The sequence below is a fragment of the Misgurnus anguillicaudatus genome, chromosome 16 (genome assembly GCF_027580225.2).
Source record: "Misgurnus anguillicaudatus chromosome 16, ASM2758022v2, whole genome shotgun sequence".
NCBI lineage: Eukaryota > Metazoa > Chordata > Actinopteri > Cypriniformes > Cobitidae > Misgurnus > Misgurnus anguillicaudatus.
The window spans coordinates 18,496,890-18,519,237 of record NC_073352.2 but is presented as its reverse complement, the minus strand read 5'-3'; the positions used below and the strand labels follow the sequence as shown (position 1 = coordinate 18,519,237).

Here is a 22,348-nt window from a genome sequence, read left to right as displayed (position 1 = left end):
TAGATAGATAGATAGATAGATAGATAGATAGATAGATAGATAGATAGATAGATATGATCTTTAAATATTTTCTTTCTAAATATATTTAGTCTTTAAAGATTAAAAAATTTCGTCTATCGTTTAGCTATTAGACTTTTAAAATGACGTTTTCAACACTTTATGTTAATAAACGAGACTACAACAATACACAAATATATAAAGAAAATACACTAAATACACAATTGGGCTTCTTAAATAATCATTTGTCTGTAAGGTCGTTGTGCAAACTCCACTGCGGTGATTAGGTCATAGCTAAACGCGGTAATTTAAAAGCATCACAGTCGTAAACCTAATGACACAGCAAAGACTTCTCACTTCTTGTGTAATTTTAATAGACCTATGGGCCACTTTATTAAATGCGCTCTGATACGAGAATAATATAATCACTTATAGGGTTGATTTAATTAAAGACAGGTTTGATCAGCCAATGAACAGTGTCTGTAAACTGGACGTAAGGCGCATGCATAGGAGGAGTTGAGAGCTGTTCTGTCATATGACTTATATGAGAACTGATTTGACGCCGACTTAACACAGTAGCGCTGCTGAACCGGGTCACACCACACTCGGGTCCGGGCGTCATAAACTGTCTGCTAGAGAACCAGACCGAAACACTCGTCGTTATGGCTTTTCGCGGTTGTGTGATTCTGCTCTTTTGTTTGCTCAGTGGTACGTACGACAATGCTATTAAGTGTTTTATTTCAGCGAGGGTCACTGTTTAAGATTAAATGTGGGAGTTTATTTCTGTCAGATTTGCACGGGCCCGTAAGAGCGCGAGAGCCTGTTAGCATTAGCGTTAGCATCAATTCTTACCTACGCCAGTGTAGCGCTTTAGGTAATTAGAGAGAGTGACAGTTTATAATACTATAAATATTTTACCTTCTCTGTATTCAGTATTTTTTGTTACATTTCAAAGTGATCGATGATAAATTAGTTACATGGATCGTTTTAAAATTAAAATGCAAGTTTTCGTAAAGCTTTACAAAACAACTGTTTAATGTTTGCGAGGTTGTCTTGTCAGACTCTCGTGGGTTAAATTTAAAGCAACTATCAGCTGAAAATTAAACCTGTTAGGTTAAATATTATGCTTGGTTTTTAAAAAACGGTAAAATAATTTTGAGGCGATGTCTTTTTAAAACATGAGCTGTCTACCTGGACAACATGGGCATTTTAGGCACATTTAAAGATTACTTTAATACGGTGTAAGTTACCTTTTTTATAGTCAACCTCTGCAGGTTGTGTTACAGCTGCGATAAAACAAAATATGGTTTAATATATGTTACGGTATCGGTCGTTTCTAACCACATTTAATTTGTTATCTGGACCGAAATGTGTTTTGCATTGGTATGAATAAGCTCAAACCCTTTTTGTCTTTTACATTAATCTTGCATTTTAAACAAAACTACGTCTGTGAAAACAGGAAACACACCTGTCAGCTTTCTAGATGTTATCTCTTAACATAAACATGTGATCCTGAAGCGTTCGTCACGTATATTAGTATAACAGCCGCCTTCATAGTCATGTGATTTGGTTTATGAGGCACGAGACACTTTGACACCGATGCTGAACGCGTCAGGTTAATGATTTCATCAAACCACAGGTCAACTGTGACAATAACAAGTTGGCTTTGACTATCAAATTTAGTTTAGTCTTAGAGAAGTTGAACAGATGATATTAAATCACACAGGGGGTTGTTTTGCAGTCACAACCCAGTAAGTCAGGAAGTTAGGGCTTCTGGAATGTGCTTAAAATGCTGTTTTTATTTCCCCTTGTTTGCAGGTGGTTCATGCTATGGTAATTTACCCCCATTTTCTTTTGGTTTGATAGTGAATTCAGGGATATGTCAACGAAATGGACGTCATTTTGTAGTAATAGTAGTACTATGTTTAAAGGACAAGTTCGGTATTTTACACTTTAAGCCCTGTTTTCAGATTGTTTATGATGAAATGGAACGGTTTTGACTGAGGTTTCGACGTGTGCGGCTGCCCTGGGGGTTTGCGGGTGTTTGCTGTTTCACCTCCCACCTCCTGTGGTGGCTGTATGGGTGCACTGGGGCGGTCCTTCCTGGGATGCATTAAACTTTCTTCGTTTACAAAGATGTGAAACTCACCGAGTGGTCACGGGGGTTCACTGATATGCTCACACAAAAATCGCTGCAAAAGATGCGTTCCAACAGGTGTTTTACCGTTTGTTGTAAACTTGTGAGGCGTTTGGGAAAATAGGTCCACGCCTGTATATTCTTCTGTTGAGAGCTTGAATAATAGACACTCCAGCCCAGTGGGTGGTGATAATCCGCCTTTGCCAATTGCAAGAATACAAACAAAGTTCCTGGCACGGAGTAATACCGTACCTCACAGCAGATCTAATACAAGTCAATGGATATGGCAAAAACTACGATAAAACCTGTTGGAATGCGTATTTTGCAGCGATTTTTGTGTGAGCATATCAGTGAACACCCCTGACCACTCTGTGAGTTTCACGTCTTTATAAATGAAAGTTGAATGCATTTTAGGAAGGATTGTTCCTGTGCACCAATAAACCCAGGTGGGAGGTGATACAAGAAACAACCGAAAATTCTCGGGGCAGCCGCATATGTCCAAATTTCAGTCAAAACCTTTAAATAGGGGACATGTAAATAAAATGTTCTGTCTCATGGGGAAACACCACCCGTAAAGAGTAAGGAAGTGAATGCATTCGTTTGTAACTTTCTGTTTATTTGCTTAGGTGTTGTGTATGCTGATGATGTGTCTATGACATCAACACCCGCGACACAAGAGCCTAGTACTAGCAAAATCACTTCGATCACACAGGTTGCTACCTCTCATACCATATTAACTACAGAAGCGCAGACTACCCTGGATCTCGATGCTACCGCAGAAGCTTCATCTACTAAGACTACCACAGCAGCTCCATCTACCAAGACTACCACAGCAGCTCCATCTACCAAGACTACCACAGCAGCTCCATCTACCAAGACTACCACAGCAGCTCCATCTACCAAGGCCACCACAGCAGCTCCATCTACCAAGGCCACCACAGCAGCTCCATCTACCAAGGCCACCACAGCAGCTCCATCTACCAAGGCCACCACAGCAGCTCCATCTACCAATGCTACCACAGCAGCTCCAACTACCAATGCCACCACAGCAGTACCAACTACAGCACACAGTAATGCAACAACAGCCCCGACCGCTCCTCCAACCACTCCCCCGGTCCCCAAGCCGACTGTTGGAAACTACAGTGTGATGTCAGATGTTAACTCTACAGTTTGTCTTTTAGCAAAGATGGGAATTCAGTTCAGTTTCACAACAAGTGGGGTATGTGTGAAGAAGTTTGGATGCAGATTATTATTATTTTTTTATTAATGCAATTTTGTTATAAAGAATGTACATTTTGTATAGTGATGTAACTTTCCTTTATCTCTTTTTCAGAATGCCAGCCGCCAGACTATTAATCTAGACCCTAATGTAACAAAAGCAAATGGGATCTGTGGTAGTGGTGGCAAGGACTCTTCTCTCGTGCTGACATCTGAGAAAATCACACTTCAGTTTGTTTTCACAAATGTAAGTATTTAAATCTCAGTATATCTGGTTCCCATGAGTTTAAATGGCAGTGGATTTATTGTACTGCAATTGTTGTTTTGTTTGGTCATCTGACTACAATATTTTGTCTCTTTCAGGTTTCAAATAAATTCCACCTACATGCTTTTATGCTTTCTGTTGATTTTGGAGATGGTAAGCATTTTAAATGTCTAAAACGGTCTCTTTCAATCATAATAATTTCTGTTCTTTAACGGTGTGAATTTCCAGGGAGCTTTTTCAACGAGTCCAATACGAATCTGTCACTGTGGGAGGCATCTGTTGGAAGCTCCTACATGTGCAGAAAAGAGCAGAGCTTCAACATCTCAGACAAACTTACCCTCAACACATTTGAGCTGCAAGTGCAGCCTTTCGGAGTCCAGAAGAACACATTTAGCACAGGTATGTTTTTCTGTGTGTTTATGATGTTAACAAAAGCTACAGTAAGTAGGAATATTGAATCAAATACAGAAGCGTTATCATATGTGGTGGGGACAAAAACTGGTTAGATGAATGTGGAAAAACCATTTGAATGATCTATGTAGGAGATTGGTTAGTTCCCCGTGTCGTTTTCTTATCTGCTGCCTGGGTAATGGTATTTGTTGAACACTGATGATTATAGCACCAAAAGACAAAGTCCAGTTATGCGTACATCAATCATTCTTTAGTTACATTCTGTGTTGATATGTGGTCATTTGAATATAAAAATGTTCATAATAAATGGCTGAAATAGTTAAGATTGATCAGATAAGGTACATTTATCGATCCAGGTTACAGCATTTAATCTATATTTACATGGCTGTATACATGGGGGAGAAGGTAGTGCACTTCCATAGTGTACTTAAAGTGCTTGATTTTCGCACACTCTTTGTACTTGATGTACTAAAAATGTATCTTTAGCACTTCTTAAGATGTTCTTAAAGGAATGTTCCATTTTCTTGGAGGAAAGATCCAGATGATTTGCTCACCACCATGTCATCCGGAGTGTTGATGTCTTTCTTTGTTCGGTCGAGAGGAAATTATGTTTTTTGGGGAGGACAGTGCAGGATTTTTCTCATTTTGGTGGACTTTGATAGACACCAACGGTTGACACTTGACTCAACACGTGGCGGTTTTTTTCGGCGGAGTTTCAGAGGACTATGGACAATCCCAAGCGAGGCTTAAGGGTCTTGTCTAGCGAAACGATTGTCATTTTTGACAGGAGAAATAACATATATACACTTTTAAAGCACAACTTCTCGTCTAGATCTGGTCGTGATGTGCCAGGTGACCACACGCAATACGCCATGACGTCAAGAGGTCACAAAAGACGAACGCGAAACTCCGCCCCAGTGTTTACAAGTGTGTTGAAAGAGGACCGTTCCTACGTTCTTGTATGTCAACTGATACTAATTAATGTCTTTGTGTCAGTTTATTGTTTGCAATGGTCCACAAATGTGCGTTTTATATATGTAACACGTGACCTCCCTACGTCACTACGCATTTACGTTAGGTCGCGCTGGACCGGACCTAGACGAAGAGTTGTGGTTCAAAAGAGCATATTTTTTATTTTTCTTGTCAAAAATGACAATCGTTTCGCTGGATAGGACACTTCGTTTGGGATTGTTTATAGTCCTTTGAAGCTCCGTTGAGGAGGGCTGTTGCGTGTTGAGTTAAGTGTTGGTTGCTGGTGTCTATTGAAGTCCATTAAAATGAGAAAAATCCTGCAATGTTTTCCTCAAACACAATTTCTTCTCGACTGAACAAAGAAAAACATTTTGGATGACATGGTGGTGAGTAAATTATCTGGATTTTTCTTTTAAGAAAATGGAGTATTCCTTTAAGATCATCTAGGTGTACTTCATTGTGCTATTTTAACACCCTAAATATAAAATGTGTTAAAGAAGTGAAGTACACTTAGATGATCTTAAAAACATCTTAATAAACAAAAAATAATTTTTGGTACGCAGGTACAGGGTTAGTGTGCGGGGGTAAAGCACTATAAGTACACTATGGAAGAGTACTTTTTTCACCTGGGTAGTGTTGAATTTATATTTGCATATACATTACAAATCAACAACGTTGTGTTTTTTTTTGTTGTTGTTGGTCAAGTCACTTGATTTGTACATATTAAGTGATGTTTTGTAAAGCAGGTCTATAATAGTAGATTTAGGGGTGGTTTCCCAGACAGGGTTTAAGTTAAACATGGACTAGGTCTTGAGCCCGGTACACACCAAAAGATAATCGGGCTAATTTGACAATCCTACATAACGTCCTGATTGACTTCATGGTTGAACCGATTATCTTATCAGATTTCACTGTGGTCCGCGATGAATAGGTCTGAATCTGCTCGGAGGCATGTCAGTGCCACTCCAATCGCAAATCCTAAATATTTAACATGTTGAATATTTACAAACAAAAATCCTTTTATGTGGGGGAACCCAGAGGACAAACACGCTGTAGATTGGGACAAAACACGTGTTTCGATACCCTATCAGAAAGTGAGCTGATGAAAGACGAAACCATAACAACTACAGTCTTGGCGCAGCAGGCACAGTCCAAAGTGTGAGAGACATCAGAGATGTAAAAAAGCAATCCATTTTATTAATGCCATTTCTTTGTTTGTTTACTGTGAAGTCATGTTTGGCTGCAAGAGACATTATGAGATCCTTGTGAGATTTCCTGTGTTCGCAGTGGAGACTCACTTTGCTTGTGAAGTTAATCTGATGGTACTTGATGTGCTGTCATGACCACACACTATAAGAACGTGTTTAAAAAAAATTAATCATGTTTGTGATCTCACATTTTGGAAATCTGATAAGATTTGAAAAATCTTTTGGTGTGGCCCTAGCTTTAGTTATAAGTCGTTTTTAAAAACATACCTTACAAAAAACAATTCTGATGTGCATTTTGAGACAAAACAATGCCACTGATATGTGTTAAGATATGTCTGTGCAAGAAAGATGTTTTTAAATTAAGGCAGCTAAAACATTCATTTTAGTCTGGGTCTAGAATAAGCCCTTTCTGGGAAACTGCTGCATTTATTACTACAAGCAGCTTCTTAATAAGTTTCATTAACTAATAAAATGGATTTACACAGTAAATGAACTCTTTATAAACCTTGTACACAGTAAATGATGCTTCTCTATAAAGCCTTGAATACTGTATCACAATTGTGAAGACTAAGGGTGTCACGATTTCTATTTTCAATCGAAATCAATTAAAATTAAGTCACAACCTCGAACTTCGAATTAAAAAATGGAATTTTCGATGCTGTCACTCCCCCATGTCACGTCTAGTCGGCTTGCCAAGTGGGAAAAAAACATGTTGAGTGCTGCGAGTCAACCTTCTCTAACATGGCTAGCTTACAGCCAGTCAAAAGATAGCATGGCAGATGCATGCAAGCTGCTCTTTACACGGGAAACAAAAAAACGCAAGCGGGTGATTCTCACGAAATCCGTGTCCAGCATCAGAATTTTTAAAAAGCCCTTGATTTTTGCACATTTAAGATTAAGGTCTAAACCTACTATAACCATTATTTTTAGAGGATTTAAAACATTTCCTATAAAATTATTTACTTTTTTTAGATTATGATTATCAAAAAATTATCATTACCGCAACATGATATTACATTAAATATATGCATTTACAAACTCATGTTTTGGTAATGAGAACTAAAAAGTTGTCTAGGTAAAACAAAATTTCCACTTTTGTCTGGAGAGAAAAAATAAGAACTGCTTACCTGGTAGCCATATTGTGTGTCACAGTCAATTATGTCCCTTCCAACAATTTTTTTTGTTTAATGTTAGTTCCTTGAGGGCTTAAACGATGATTGAAAATTGTTGCGGAGGATGAGAATTTTTCTTGGAAACATTTATATTCCTTATTATTTTCTCTAAATTTACCAATGATCACCAAATACCACTTTCTTTACTGTAAATGTTTATAGTATAACATGCACTTAAGCTTGTTGTTTTTTTTTAGATTTTTTTAATTATAAATATTTCCATATCAAAGAAACCAAATCCAGTCATGGACACATTGCGGTAATGAAAAATTTCCCCTTAAATGCGGGAAAAACAACAAAATTGGTTTGTATGATGTCATTTGAAATCTTGTGCAAAACAGTACGTGAATAGATGTTTGTAACTATGCTTCTTAAGTAAATACAGAGTATTAAAATATTTAATCAAGATGTTTCGTGACACCTCATAAGTCTAATTTTGCGAGAATCACCCAAATGCCTCCCGCCTTCAGCTGAACTCAATCGGAACCGAGCATGCACGCGTGCACAGCAAAGCGGCATCTGCCATGACCAGTTTTTCTGTGAACTGAGATCTGTTTAAGTTTCTCAACAACTTATTTCAGTTGCTTAAGAGTTATGAAAACGGCATTTAAACATGACTTATTGGGGTGTAGTCTCACAATCTCATCTGATGGTAAAAAAGTGCCTTTTTAAGGTGCAAAGTACTGACAGGAAGTTTAGTTTTATCAGGTATCTGCATGTACCATATTTCTCCACTGGCAGGACGACTAACATTGCAGGGCATATCTGGGTTCAAGGTCAGATATTATATTTCAAGTCAAGTCTATAAATGGCATAGCATTTTTTGTGCTTTCAAAAAAAATGTAAGAATCGAATCATAACCTTAGAATCGAAAATGTAATCAAATCGAGGATTTGGAGAATCGTGGCACCCCTAGTAAAGACTGAAATGGCCCAGTTTCATCAACATTTTGTAAATGTTTTGAGGATATCTGCAGTAGTATTAATGATAAGCCTCATTTTATGTTCACTCATGTTCTTTCTGTCTGCAGCCTATGAATGTTCAATGGATGACACCAGCCTGTTAATCCCAATCATTGTTGGTGCCGCTCTGGCTGGTTTGATTTTCATAGTTGTGATTGCATACGTGATTGGTCGACGAAAGACCTATGTTGGATATCAGACATTGTAATATGCAACAAAATCTAATCCTGAGTGTTTCAAGGGAAACCAACCTGTTCCTGGACCATATTAAATCTTGTGGATATTTGTGTAAACTAAGTCAATTGGCTTACTGACTCAAATTAATTTTTGTCTTTGTGGTCATTTAATATACCATCCCTTAGGCTGCAAGTGCTTTAATGATATACAGTGGCATTCCAGGACCAGGACTCCCTATTGTTAAATACCTTGTGCGTGTGTGAACCACTTTTTTGTTTTGTTGTGAGTGTGTGTTGCTTTGACAATTTTGTTTTGGGAAGTGCATTTTTTTTTCTTTTCCACTTTTGTTATCAAAGCTCTTCAAGCTACTACAGTCATCAGTCTTGTTATTTTGCCCCCTTTTCTTTTCTAAATGGCCGTCATCGAATTATTCTTCACTCCTGTGATCTACATTAGACCTTGCACTTACTTTCCTTTAATGTCAAATTCATTTAATTGTTGTTGTTGTTTTTTTGTTAATGTACCAGCTTTTAATTCATAGTTCATGCTTGGCAGTCTTCATTATTGCATCCACAACATAAGTACTTAGTTCATAAAAAGTAGTTTAGACTCACCAGCGTTTATGTTAAATGGTAATTTCTGGAACAGATACAATAGTGACTGAACACATTTTCACTCTTCATTTATTAAAATCAGGTTGTTAGCAGTCTTGTATTAAGTAGCTGTTTGGAGAAAATGCTAGACTGGGGAAACATCAAAAATGCTGGGCAATAATAGACTGATGGTCATTTCAAATGGTAGAGCTTCAAGTACAGAGAAACAAATGCTTGTTATTGTGCTTAATCATTCTCAAGCATTAAAAAAAAATACAGACCGGTGTAAAAAAAAGTGCAATTGCAGTAATGCTTATTGAAATGTGATGTTGTAAATTCTGTTGCTAAATATGGGATATTAGTAGCCCTGTTTTATTTAATTTAAAAGGGATGACTACATAATAAGCGTGCATCAACCTTTGTCAACTACTATTCACAAAAACTTCCGCTTGCTTACGTTACTGAAGTCTGAAAGACACATGCTGCTTATTGCATACTGTGAATTAAACTTGCTGGAGGACATGTTTTGCACCTCTTTGAATCTTGTGTAATGTATGGGTGGTGGTGGCTGTGAATCCATTTTTAATTTTTGAATGCAAATTGTGTTTTGATTTTGGTTAAAGAGCATTTGCACATTATCATTGCTTTATTTTCATATCACTTTTTTTAATTGTTTTCCCCTCCAGTAAATTCACTGTTAATGCACATTTCTAATTTCGGCTATGCAGCGCCTGCAATCAATCTGGTGTAAATGTTTTTCATTGTCCAGAACATGTTAAGAGTGGTTTCTGGTCATTTTGTGCCTTGCTTAATAAAATTGCTTTCTTATCCAATCTGTTACATGAATAATTTTGTCAATGAAGAGATTTATTTTCTTGAGCATTTGTGACACTTTGTGAAAAGGGATTCCTTATCTGACTGCCCTAAAACTCGATGTGTTTAAAAACATGTTTTGCAATGGAAATGATTGCTTTGTCAAAGTTTTAACGGGCTTTTAGCTGCAATAAATGAAGAAGGATAACCATGTATACATTAACACTGGTGTGGGCCATCTTTTCAGTCTTAAAAAAATAATAATTTTTAAGTAAGTATTGAAACAACATTGTTTGATCTGTTTCTCCCTCATCTATTCTTTTTATTTTCAGCTGAGGATTGTGCAGCGGATAAGTCCGATAACTTCATTGTCCCAATTGCTGTCGGAGTTGCCCTGGCTGTCCTTGTTATTATCGTCTTAGTGGCCTATCTGATTGGAAGAAGGAGAAGTCAGACTGCTGGCTATCAGCAGTTTAGTTAGCTCTTATCACATGGTTTAACAGAGAGTGATTTCATGTTTAAATTGCCAGCAACCGCTGCGCCAATCTTGCACCGTTGCTTGACCCTCCCTTGATGTGAGCACTAAAAAAATGATTTTATGAGTAGGGACATGATCATGTCCTCTTTCCGATAGTCACGTGGTCATAAAATTGTGTTTAGTGTCATTCAGGCCTGATATAGTCGTACATTGATCTCACTGTGGAAATTATGTTGTGATTATCACGTGAATGTGTGAAGCCTTGCGTGATGTAACATCTTTATTCCTGTCTGCCTGATCTTCTGTGCTGTGTGATACCACTGCTCGGAGTGACTCACGGTGCAATCATTCACCAATCACTCTCTTCCTCTCTCTTTCTCTCTCTCTTTCTCAGCGGAAGAGTGCTTTCTGGATTCTGATTTGAGTTTTCTCGTGCCCATTGCTGTGGGCGTGGCTCTCAGCTTCCTAATCGTCCTTGTGCTTATCTCTTATCTGATTGGCCGAAGGAAGAGTCGCACTGGCTACCAGTCTGTATAACAACCGAGCTGCTGGCATCACGTCTTAACTCTAACTCTTGCTTGTCCTTTGCCATATATTTGCTTTTGGCTTCCTCTTAATCCTTGCAAACTGTTGGACTGTCCTAACCTGCCAGTTCTTACAGCTACAGTTTCTAACATGTTTGATGTCTGTCTACACAATTATATCTCTGAGCTCGAATCACTTCCTGTGTAAAATTTAGCATTTTTATGAGATTTTTCTGCTTATTCACACGTGAAGCTATGTCAACAGGCATGATTCCGTTATATATAGTGTAAAAACAGGCTGTCCAAATAACCACTGGAATTGCAATGTATGTTAAATGCATGGAAAATTTTCATTTTCAAGGGAGGCTGGTTTGTTTTTAATGCACAAAATTCTGGTTGATGTAATATACTTGTGAAATGTTGACGAATGAATGACAAAATTTAGAATTGGTACTAAACGGTTATTAATAATTAAATGTAAATGTGTTCATGTGGATCAGTTTGTCGCTAAAAATAAGGGGTGAACGGTTATTCTTGCACTTTTTTTTTTATCATTAGATATCAGCTGAGCTAATGATAAGTCATATTGTATATTTAACACATTGTACTCCAAAAAAGGGACACTATTTGGTATTGTGACACTTACCAGCATTTAAATATAATGTTCTCCCCTTCAAAACATTAAAGGTCCCTTCTCAGGGAACGATGAAAGTGTGATATAGATCAGACACACAGCTCTATGTGAGTTGGGCTTTCGTTTAGTAAAGGAAATTTCACTGGATGCATTCATTCAGTGTTCCAGTGTACAGTTTCTGAGATCAAAGCTAGAGTTTGCACTTGATCATAGAGATGGTTCACCAAAAAATGAAAATTCTGTCATTACTCTGAACTTGTTCTGCTTAATACAAAGGAAGATATTTTGAGAAATGTTTGAAATTAAGCAAATCTGGGGCACTATTGACTTCCGTATAGGAGAAAATAATTCTATGGAAGTGAATGGTGCCCCAGATCCTTTTTGGTTATTAATTATAATTGATAGTTGGGGGGATGCTTCGCCGATTTGGCATTCAGCTTTGTGTCTGTGGAGGCCCGGCAGTGTTGCTGGGTGGCCATGTTTCCCTCCATCGTTTCCCCCTGGGAGGAGAGATATCTGCATTTTGGTTCTGCAGGAAAGTCCTCCGATGGTGCAAAAATCGTCATATTACATCATCGGAGGACTTTTTTGCAGAACCAAAATGCTGATGTCTCTCCTCTCGGGGGGGGGTGAGGGAGGGAAACGTGGTCATTCAGTGGTGCTGCCGGGTTTCTGCAGATGCAGGGCTGGGTGCTGGATCGGCGAAGTATCCCTTTAACTTATTAATTATTAACATAAAAAAAATGAAATTACAAAAATTACAGTGTTACTGGCAGCTGATTGCCAGTAACTTATTGTAGATTTTACATTTGTTATTTACTGGCAACAGTTTGTTCAAAGTTAAATAAACATGAAACATTTTCAGTCTTTATCTTCTACAGTAAGTTACTGGCAGCTAGCATAATTAGCTACACTGTAAAGAAATCTGTAGAAATTGCTGTTAGTTGCCGGTAATTTACTGTAGATTTGCATTTGTTGTTTGCTGGCAACAGTTTGTTTAAAGCTAAATTAACATTTAACATTAACCATTCTTTGTATTTACAGAATAAAACTATAAAATGGGAGCATCATGCAAAGCATTCTGGAAACCTAAAATCCTTAATCTTTTTTTTCAGATTTTGTTTCCCAGAATGCTTTGCTTGAGGCTGTTATTTTGGTTTTATTCTGTAAAGATAAATACTAATGTTTAATGTTCATTTGGCTTTGAACAATCTGTTGCCAGTAAAAAACATAAATGTGGATCTGCGGTAGGTTGCCGGCAACCAGCTGCAAGTAACACTCTAATTATATCGATTTTTTACAGTGTAATTTTTTACGGTGTTTCTTTGCATTCAGCAGTACAAATACATTTATACAAATGAGGAACAATTTCAGGGTGAGTAAATGATGACATAATTTTCTGTTTATTTTTTGTTTGTGAACTATCCCTTAAGTCTTTATATAAATCAGGTTAATCTGTATACATATACCCCTCCTTTATTTCATCCTGTATGGGTTCTGTTGTTATTTAGAAATACAAATGAACAGAATACTAATGTTGCCCATTTTTGTTTCTCTGGATGCCTGTCAGGATAAGAATGTTGGTTTAAAGTGGAGAATATTTCAATAAAATTGCTTTTCTGTTTTTGTACAATATTGTTCATCTTTATTGTTGTTTTACCCTATTTGATCCCTCAGTCGGCTAATAATTCCTATGGCTCAAATGGTTCAATAAACAGGCAAAACAGAGATTAAAATATATCTCAAATTCACTGTTGATATAGGCTATGTAATGTTCTCTGGGTACAAGATGTTTCCAGTTGCATGTTAACTACCAGTAAACAACAGTGTTTATGACAGTAATAGATTTACAACAAGATTGTTCCTATAAAAGTTACTGATGATAAAGTGTGACCATATCCGTGTTCTGGAAGATTCTCACTAAACTGCAGATCTTCTTATCAGGTGAGAATGCTTTTAAAGATTTAGGGGCAGTTTTCCGGCAGGGCTTAAGTTTAGACCAACTAAAATGTTGTTTGAGTTGTCCTAACTGAAAATAGCTTGCACTGAGATCTTAATATCCGTGCCATTTTTTGTCACCAGTAGTGTTTTTTGTAAGATTGAAAGATGTAAAAACTACTTCACTGTAAAACCTAACAGTTAACTTAACTCAAACCATTTAAGTTTTAAAACACATAAATTTAAGTACTGTGAACTTGAATTATGTGCATTATGCCCTTATATTTAAGTAGTGTGAACTTAAATATAAGTGCATAACTGCATCTGACTCAATTTGTTTAGGTTCGCGGTACTCAAATGTATGTGTTTTAAAATTAATGCAACCGGTTTACTTAAATGGTTTGAGTCGAGTTAACTTTTTAGGTTTTAACTTTCAGTGTTTGATTTATCCTGGTCTAGGATATAGCCTAGTTATATTAGGACATTTAAGTCCTGTCTGGAAAATCACCCCTTAGTGACATTTCTGTTTACGAAACTTTGCTTAGAGAATGGAAAATCGAGCAGGAACATTTGAATCAGTTAATTCTCATCCATCTTTATTGTTTATGCTAGAACATGAGTGCTTTTAAAAACGTGCAGACAAATGTTTGTCAGCCATTGGATGTTTCATTGCATTTACTGAATAACAAAGATGCACAGTTACTGATTTCCATCTCACTGTTACACATTGTAACTGTAGCATGTCAATATATTCAAATACAATTAATAAATAATACTGTTGAAATCCTTCTTACAGGTAACTGAGCAGATTCTTTCCTTTTAGAGAATATGAATATTGTAAAGTATTGCAAAATGTTTAGTTTTCATGACATGTTGGTTGCATGGATGCTAAAGAAAGATCAACTTGTATTTCATTATGAGCTTTTTATGTGAAAATAATGAAAAATGGATTTCTGTCCCACTTTTCACTAAAATACATTTGTCTCTGGAGTCAGAATTTAATTGTACATTCGAAACAAGAAAAATAAAGAAAACATATTTAGTCTAAAATTTACAATAAATCATTAAATCTAAACCACATCTGATTGTTATTATATTAAATGAGCAAGCAAAATAATAACGTTAGGTCGCTAGCCGCCTCGTGGCAGAAGTCATAAGGAACATTTTCTGTCTTTTTCTCTCGTCCATTTGATTTGTACAAAAGAAGGGGAATTTAATAAAGGCGATTACTTAACAGAGAAAAAATAATAACAATGTTGTTTTTTAATTAATCTGTTATATACACATCAGCTTCCTTAAAAGAACCGATTGAATAGATTTAATAAATGTTAATTCTAAAAAAAATCTAGACAGATCTGGAAAATGGTTGTGCCTACATCTCGCTGTATACTGTATGTACACTGTAAAAAGTGAAAAGTTGGTTTTTAACTTACAAAGAATTACTTCAATTGGTAACACCTAAAAATTAAGTTATTTCAACATAAAATTTCAATTTAGTTTCACTTTAGGTGAACATTTTAAGTTATATAAACACACATTTTTAGGTGTTACCAATTTAAAGGACAAGTTCGGTATTTTACACCTAAAGCCCTGCTTTCAGACCGTTCACGATGAAATAGAACGGTTTTGAATGAAATTTCAACATATGCGGCTGCCCCGAGAATTTTCGGGTGTTTGTTGTTTTATCTCCCACTTCTACAATGGCTGTATAGGTGCACTGGAACAATCATTTCTAAAATGCATTAAACTTTTGTTTACAAAGACGTAAAACTCACCAAGTGGTCAGGGGTGTTCACTGATATGCTCACACAAACATCGCTGCAAAAGATGCTCGAAATTTCAGTCAAAACCGTTCCACCTCATCACAAACAATCCGAAAACAGGGCCCCAAGTGCAAAACACCGAACCTGTGCTTTAAGTAATTTTTTAAGTTAAAAAAAACAACGTTTCACTTTTTACACTGTTTGAACACTGTAAAAAATTTGCAGCATTTTTGTATATTTTGATGTTACTTTAACTTAAAAAATTAAGTTAAACAATTTCAACTGGAATTTATAAGATATGTCAACTTTCTTTAAGCCAAAACTTAAAATAAGGTTGAATTGACTCGCAAAACCAAGTTGTTTTATCTTTGTGCTGCATATTTTTTACAGTGTATGTATGAGTGATTATGCCATAGTGTTTTTTCCTATGGGGAAATCCAGGTCTCAATCTCTAATCGCTGGATACTAAGTGTTACGTTACACTGAAGGTTATCTGTAAATGCACTGTGGATGTTTATCTTAATCTTTACTTTGGGGGAGATTGCTTGTTTGAAATGATATAGCACAGTGGTTGCTGAAGGCATAATCAGAGGGGTAGTGCGTATAGACAGCGTCCAGTGTGCTATTTCATTTATGATAACACTTGAAATTTGAATTTCTCTAGGTCTACTGAAATTCTATGCACCCACTTCTAAATTAAAAGACACACTGCCCAAGAAACGGTCAGTTGGTGAATCGTTGATGATGCCCTTGCCATGTAGTTTGCATTGAACGTGTAGTTGAGTGTTCTGTTGGACTCCAGAGAAGCGCACAGCCACCACCGGGGAAGAGTAGTTTACCTGTTTAACAAATAATATTCATATTTGATACCATTATTGTGAAACAAATACGATTTTAAATACGAGCCTGAAATATGTTTACCCACATGTCTGAGTTTTCCATAGTAAGGGTAGTAGTGCATGTTAAAGATATTTCCTGGATAGTAAGAGATTTCTCCCAGGCCTTCAGTTGACCCTTTCTGGAAAAACAGATTTAGGACTGTAACTGTTCAACCAATTTTGTACTGCTAATCTGTATAAAAGAATTATAAAACTTAGGGGTGCGCCGATATATAGGCTGATGATGATGCTTGCTATGCTTCTCAATGAAATACGGTGAAATGCCGCTACATCCAAAAGCTAGAGGCGCTCTTGTGCAAAAACTCAATATGCGCTGCAGACGAAGAACCATACAACCAGCTCCAGGAAATGATTTAAGGATATATTTATTTTATATTGCTGTTCTTCAAAACTTTTCAGGTATTTTCATGATATTAAAAAATATGTATAATGATTATGTTTGACAGGTGTTGCTTTTTCAAATGCATGTTATAAACGACTCAAAATAACAGTGATTTCAGATCAATAAGGAATCATATCGGATGTGCGATTCAGAATAGTTATCGGCCACGTATTATTAACGTATATCGGCATTTATCGGTGCACCCCTAATAAAACAACTTTATAAGGGTGATTTCCCGGACAAGGTTTATATCTTGATATATATCACTGCAATTGTTTTGTCTCAAGATGCAGCACAACAGTAATTTTTTTATAAGGTATGTTTGTAAAACTACTTAAATGTCCTAAAATAACTAAGGCCTTAATCTAAACCCTGTCCGGGAAACTTCCCCCATATAATTTTACCTTTATTCCACAGGTAACATTTACTGGACTGCCTTGACCAGGTAGATACCCGAGAATCTGCCAAAAAAAAATCAAACATTTGTTATATAACCTAACCAACCAATGAGAACACTTGTAATGCAGTGTTCATTCTTTGGTTACTTATATTGACCACAAGATGGTGTAAGAGTTTTAGCACTTTCTTTAGTGTGATTTTGGTGAAGGTTTCACCATAGGAATATATGTAAAAAAATATAATAATAATAAAATCTTACTCGATTCATTTTAAGGAGAATGCAGGGGTTGCCCTTCGAGTAGCCAAAGTCTCGGTCCCCCACGCCAGAACAATCTCCCAGCGTAGTTCTTTTAAATTGACAAGCTTTTCTCTCAGCGCTTTCCTCTAAGTCATCCTGCATAAAATACGAATTTCTATCGCACTTGATGTTCCGCCTCTCCTGAAGCCAATCATCATAGGCTGGACACGACCATTGGCGGGAAACAGGGATGAAAGGGATGAAAAATGAAAGAAAGACCATATATTAGTCAAACAATGGTTGTCTCCCAGCCTGGCCTCTATAACTTACAGACTGACACAAAAGTGGGGCCCCGGCAGCACTGAGTAGTTATTGAGCGCACAAAAGGGTTTCCCTCCTTGTCAGTATTTCTATAGACAGCAGGACTTGGTAAAGCGTGAGCTGGGCCAATCTGAATTTGTACCCACTGTACAGAAAACTCAATAACCCTCTCGTGCTGGACTTACGTTTTAGCTGGGCTTCCAGGGCTTTCGCATACTTTTTCCACGAGCTGCGGTCAGAGGCGTTAAAGGCAATTTCAAACCCATGAGCTACATCTATATGAGGGTGCATCGTCATTCCTGCCGGTCAAAACAGAAGATTACTGCAGTTGCATAAACGTTTTCGTATTATTGGGTTTGTTTATATTCAAACACACAAGAGATGAATTCTTACCTGGTGGCATCACTCGGTCATTGTAGGTGGGAGCATACGGGCTAATGGACCACATCAAGCAACACATACAACCACCAAACATGGCTGCCAGGAAAATGTATAATGCTGAGTAGAAGAGAAGAATGAGACCTAGAAAGAAAGAAAGTGAACAAAATAGTGAATAAATTGATATGTTATCAGTATAAATGCAACGACAAACGGCAACACAATTTTTTAAGTTAAAATTTACATTTAATTATTCACTGTAAACAAAATGCAGCGTGAAGTTTATACTGAACTTAAATATGCAAGTTTTGACTTGTAATAGGTTGATATAACTTCGAAAACAAGTTAAAATGATTCAACTTAATTTGTTAAGTTAAAGTAACATAAAAATATATGTTGATTTGATATCATTTTTTACGTTGTTACCAGCTGGCCTCTTTGAACGTTTCCATAAATATGAGATCTGACAGAGATGGAGAGCAACCATTGTCTCCTAATTTGCTATTTAGGGTCGATTAACGACTGATCAAATGGGACGTGTCCTCAAATTAAATGGCTTTAGCTGTGCAGACAATTTCACAGGGACTAGATGCAGCCTGTCTTGTGTCCCGCAGCCACCACAAAGGCCTTTCTGTTTGAGCCCAGAGAAAATTCTCCCAGCTGTCCTTTCACTTAGGAACACAGTGAACCTCCGGTTGCCATCATAGTGACGGTCTTTTGCGGCCATACAGAGCCACAGCCAGCTCCAAGGAGCCCAATCACCCCATTCTGGCATTGTGAGGCCTATGCACTCTCCTTTCATGGGACACGCATCACAGCTCTCCAGCAACCCCTCCTTCTCTGCTTTAAGGCCGTCTACGGCTGTTTATTTAAGCGCATTCCCCATCATATCATGCCCATGTAAAGCATAGAGACAAACACGGTGTCTGCATTAAATATAGGGATGCAACAAGGATCGGGGCATTGACATCTATCACTGCTTCCCCAAGGACATTGTCATATTACTGTTTAGAGAACTGGTCCCGGTGGGAATTTCGTCGCTTAGCAACGGGCCGGTTAACGGCACCGACGGGCCGATCTGTCATCTGGTCGGACTTCTTCAGGAAACGCTTGCTGCCAAGTAACTTCTGAGCCTGGACAAGAACTGCTTGTGTTAGTTTGCGTTGTGGATGTGAGAGCGTGCTGGAGGAGATCTGGAGGTCAGGGGGCTTTGGGAAAGAGGGAGAGGAAAGCACGGTAGGGGTAAGTGGAATGTGATCCCAGGCCAGCAAAGGGACTGTGACATTCGCTCTCCCACTGCGAACCATTCCCCAGGCAGTCTGTTTTTGTCAAGATGTCTCTAAGCTATCCGTGCACCTATGTAAACACTAAGTTTGGACATGCACACAGATACACACACACCCACAGTGACAGTGCGTACATGCACAACCACACACACAGTTGTGAGTGTGCCTCAAATTTGAGAAAATAATGAGAACTGGTCTTACTTGCCATTCACAGCATCAATCATTGAAGACTTTACAAGTTCATTTAATTAAGTTTGTAATACATACTGTATATATATAAAGTTTTGTTTAGTTACTCACTCCAGCTCTTTCCCGACCGGCCCATGAACTCTTTCGTCTCCGAATTCCACAGGTAAGTATTTAGGTCATCGATTTTCTCATGCAGCGTCCTCTTGGGCTTTGGCTTGGGCTTCCATTTCTCAAAGTTAAGGTCATCTTGCTCAAGAGGCTGATGCTCTACCAGTCCTTCCTGCTCCACTTCCATGGCCTCGGCCAGTTCGTGCTTATGAAGTGACCCTGCGCGCTGATGAGAAACTGGAAAGTTACGATTTCCCAATGCAATGTTTTCATTCACAAAAAGTAAAAAAAGAGGGAACCAAACATTTTCGTTCAAATCAGAGAAAAACGCGGTCTCATTCAGAGTGAATGAAAGACATTTCACAGATGTGAGGCATCAATCTCATTGATCTATAAGAGGCTGAGAGGACCGGCACACTCGCTGACCCGTGTTGGGAGATTTAACCCCTCACAGCTGCACGAGATCTAGCAGGGTCACTCTCCAACCAGATGTTACTCACTCATGGTCATTAGCACAAGACATCATATAGACACTTCAAACTATAAGAAGCACTGGAGGGAGGGTTAACCCATAAGTACGTATTGGATTTATTTATTTATTTTTGCAAAATGTATACATTTGTATTCAGTAAAATAAATGCATCTAAGTGATAACCATTCTAGATCACATAAACAGTCATGTAATTTAAGTTTAAGACTATATAGTTCATTTATATAAAACATTGTGTTAGCAATGTAACTGTTATGGAGTTGATTCAGGGAACACATAGTGATAAAAAATGTATGTCCTTGAATTCACTATAAATTACTTCGGATAAAAACCTTTACCAAATGCATAACTATGATGTTGTGAGTTTAACATCATATTTTTATCATATTATTTAGGTAAGGTATGAACAAACCCAATCGATTGTTTAAATGAACCTATAAAATGTCCATATTTGACTCAAACATGAGTTGAAGAAAATACAGCCTGAACTTGGTTATGCAATTCTATTTAACTTACAATTTAAGTTTTGACTTGTGATAAGTTGACTTTAACTCATAAAAACAAGTTAAATTTTTTTAAGTTAAAGTAACATAAAAATATTTGTATTTTTAGGTTAATTTTAACCAATCTCTTGGGTTTGTTTTATTTTACACAGCGTGTGTTAATAACCCATAATTTTTTTATTAGATCCACCAAAAGATGGCCATCACTATGCCCTCATCTCTCACCACCACATTAAGCTGGTGCAATATGGTAAGATAACTGGGGAGAGATGAGTAAAAAAAACACTTGCCCGTTTTGAAAGTTTGCCGTCCATGAGCAGATCCTCTGCCCCTCCCGCGGTAGAATCGTGCTCCATGATCTCTCACTGTAGAATAAAGGTACTTGTTAAACCAATCACATATACGAGCGGCCCAAACGATGTACTGCCAGATTTCGGTCCACCAATAAAGTTTGCAGCGGTCCAGGAAAGTAAAATATTGTGAGAAATAGTTGTTCAAACTTTTCAAAAGAGAAAGAGAAGAAAATATAAATGCCTGAAATAGCCTTTATCGATTTCTCTTGTAAAAAAAATGTTTTTTTTAAATAAAAAACCTACAATATTTAAAGCACCACAAAAATAATCTATTGCTGATCTAACTAAGACGATGCCTTGAAGTTCACACAGTTTTTCCTCAAGAAATTTGCATGAATTTCATTGAGTTAACGGATGTCGGGTGCGAGAAGCTTCTTGCTACGAGTCGAGCATCGTAGTGAATGGAGTTGAGCTGGAGGGAGAAAGTGGGGGTGGGATACAAGTGGAGAGAGGGTTTTTTTTAATCTTTTGGCAGCGGCTTCGTTTGGTGTTGTATGGGATTCTGTACACGCACACCACATAGTCTCATTGTCAAGCTCTATGCAAAGACCCACGGCTTTATAAGTTTTAGCCGTGATCTACATTTGCTGTTGTCAGTCACAAGAAGTCCAGCAGCAGCAATATTAGGACGGTATGACAAGGTTTGGTATGCAGAGATATTTAAATAAACTATCACATTCACTCGCTTTATGGGATATTTAACTGAAGGGGCGCTTGTTACACAACGCATTTTAAGGACGAACACAAAATTGTGCAATACGTTTGTGTTTAGCCTACAATGTCTATTGTGGTCAGTGGACATGCGAAGTAGGCTACATGTGGGCTAAATAGTTGTCATTAAGTTTAATATTTGTACACAGGTCACGTTGAGCTGATTTTTTTAAACGTGAAAAGAACTCGCGTCATGGAAAATTCGCTCTTGTCTACTTTTTCTGCTTTCAGGTCATTCAAAGAAAAACATCAAGAGCTACAGAAAATAAAACAGAAGGGCCAACTGAATTTGTGACTTTATTAATTTGTGTGGTACTATTTTTTTACATTAAAGATTTGATGCTTAGTTGTATATATGTGAATATATATATATATATATATATATATATAGCCTACCTTAGTATTTTCTATAGAAACAGCAGTAAAATTTCCAAAAACTATAGTGTTTTTGAATCTTACTACAGTAAATATTAAAGTTTACTACAGTTTATCAATTTACTACAGTTAATACTACAAAATCCTACATTAACAAAGTGTATTAATTGCTATAATATATTACAGTTTAATGCAGTTTATTATATATAACAGTATATTGCAGAATCTTTATGTGTGATCAAATTCCTTTAACTGCATAAATATAAATATACTATAATCGTAACTGAAACAAAATAAGCAATATATAAAGTCTTGTCGAAGGTATCATATGAATAAACAAAAAGTGCATTCTGCCTTTTGCTGCTAGCTGTATAAAAGCAGTATAATAATAAAACTATATTTAGGCCATTGTTATGAATGCATATCCTATATAAATAATTAAATCTGTCAAATA

General features: G+C 37.1%; 2 protein-coding genes across 4 annotated transcripts; one reads left to right on the top strand and one right to left on the bottom strand.

Moving 5' to 3' along the window:
- The first annotated feature begins 476 nt into the window (after nucleotides 1–476).
- On the top strand, nucleotides 477–12,087 carry lamp2 (lysosomal-associated membrane protein 2). 3 transcript variants are annotated; one of them, XM_055177860.2, is made up of 6 exons: nucleotides 477–705; nucleotides 2,761–3,353; nucleotides 3,468–3,599; nucleotides 3,716–3,770; nucleotides 3,846–4,016; nucleotides 10,798–12,087. In XM_055177860.2, exons 1-6 carry the CDS (start codon nucleotides 660–662, stop codon nucleotides 10,938–10,940), a joined length of 1,140 nt encoding a protein of 379 aa, XP_055033835.2. In that variant the 5' UTR covers nucleotides 477–659; the 3' UTR covers nucleotides 10,941–12,087. The 3 variants fall into 3 exon arrangements, with proteins under 3 accessions (XP_055033835.2, XP_055033834.2, XP_055033837.2); XM_055177859.2 differs by lacking the exon at nucleotides 10,798–12,087 and adding an exon at nucleotides 10,258–10,791 and having other exon boundaries at nucleotides 478–705; XM_055177862.2 differs by lacking the exon at nucleotides 10,798–12,087 and adding an exon at nucleotides 8,411–9,945 and having other exon boundaries at nucleotides 488–705.
- Nucleotides 12,088–14,074: 1,987 nt separating this feature from the next.
- atp1b4 (ATPase Na+/K+ transporting subunit beta 4) lies at nucleotides 14,075–21,213 on the bottom strand. The gene is made up of 8 exons (XM_055178119.2): nucleotides 20,746–21,213; nucleotides 19,466–19,688; nucleotides 17,895–18,023; nucleotides 17,687–17,800; nucleotides 17,202–17,401; nucleotides 16,948–17,004; nucleotides 16,188–16,280; nucleotides 14,075–16,101 (listed from the first exon to the last, which is right to left on the bottom strand). The coding sequence occupies exons 1-8, from the start codon at nucleotides 20,809–20,811 to the stop codon at nucleotides 15,940–15,942; spliced, it is 1,044 nt and encodes a 347-aa protein (XP_055034094.2). The 5' UTR covers nucleotides 20,812–21,213; the 3' UTR covers nucleotides 14,075–15,939.
- Between the last annotated feature and the right edge of the window lie 1,135 nt (nucleotides 21,214–22,348).

What these genes read in the sequence shown, in the direction of transcription:
- lamp2 (XM_055177859.2), top strand. Translation starts at nt 660, where the DNA reads ATGGCTTTTCGCGGTTGTGTGATTCTGCTCTTTTGTTTGCTCAGTG. An exon ending in GCTCTTTTGTTTGCTCAGTG is followed by an intron (nt 706 to 2,760) that starts GTACGTACGACA and finishes TTATTTGCTTAG; the next exon opens with GTGTTGTGTATGCTGATGAT. An exon ending in TTCAGTTTGTTTTCACAAAT is followed by an intron (nt 3,600 to 3,715) that starts GTAAGTATTTAA and finishes TGTCTCTTTCAG; the next exon opens with GTTTCAAATAAATTCCACCT.
- atp1b4 (XM_055178119.2), bottom strand. Translation starts at nt 20,811, where the DNA reads ATGGAGCACGATTCTACCGCGGGAGGGGCAGAGGATCTGCTCATGGAC. An exon ending in CCTGGAAGCCCAGCTAAAAC is followed by an intron (nt 17,402 to 17,686) that starts GTAAGTCCAGCA and finishes GGTCGTGTCCAG; the next exon opens with CCTATGATGATTGGCTTCAG. An exon ending in ACTATGGAAAACTCAGACAT is followed by an intron (nt 16,102 to 16,187) that starts GTGGGTAAACAT and finishes TTTGTTAAACAG; the next exon opens with GTAAACTACTCTTCCCCGGT.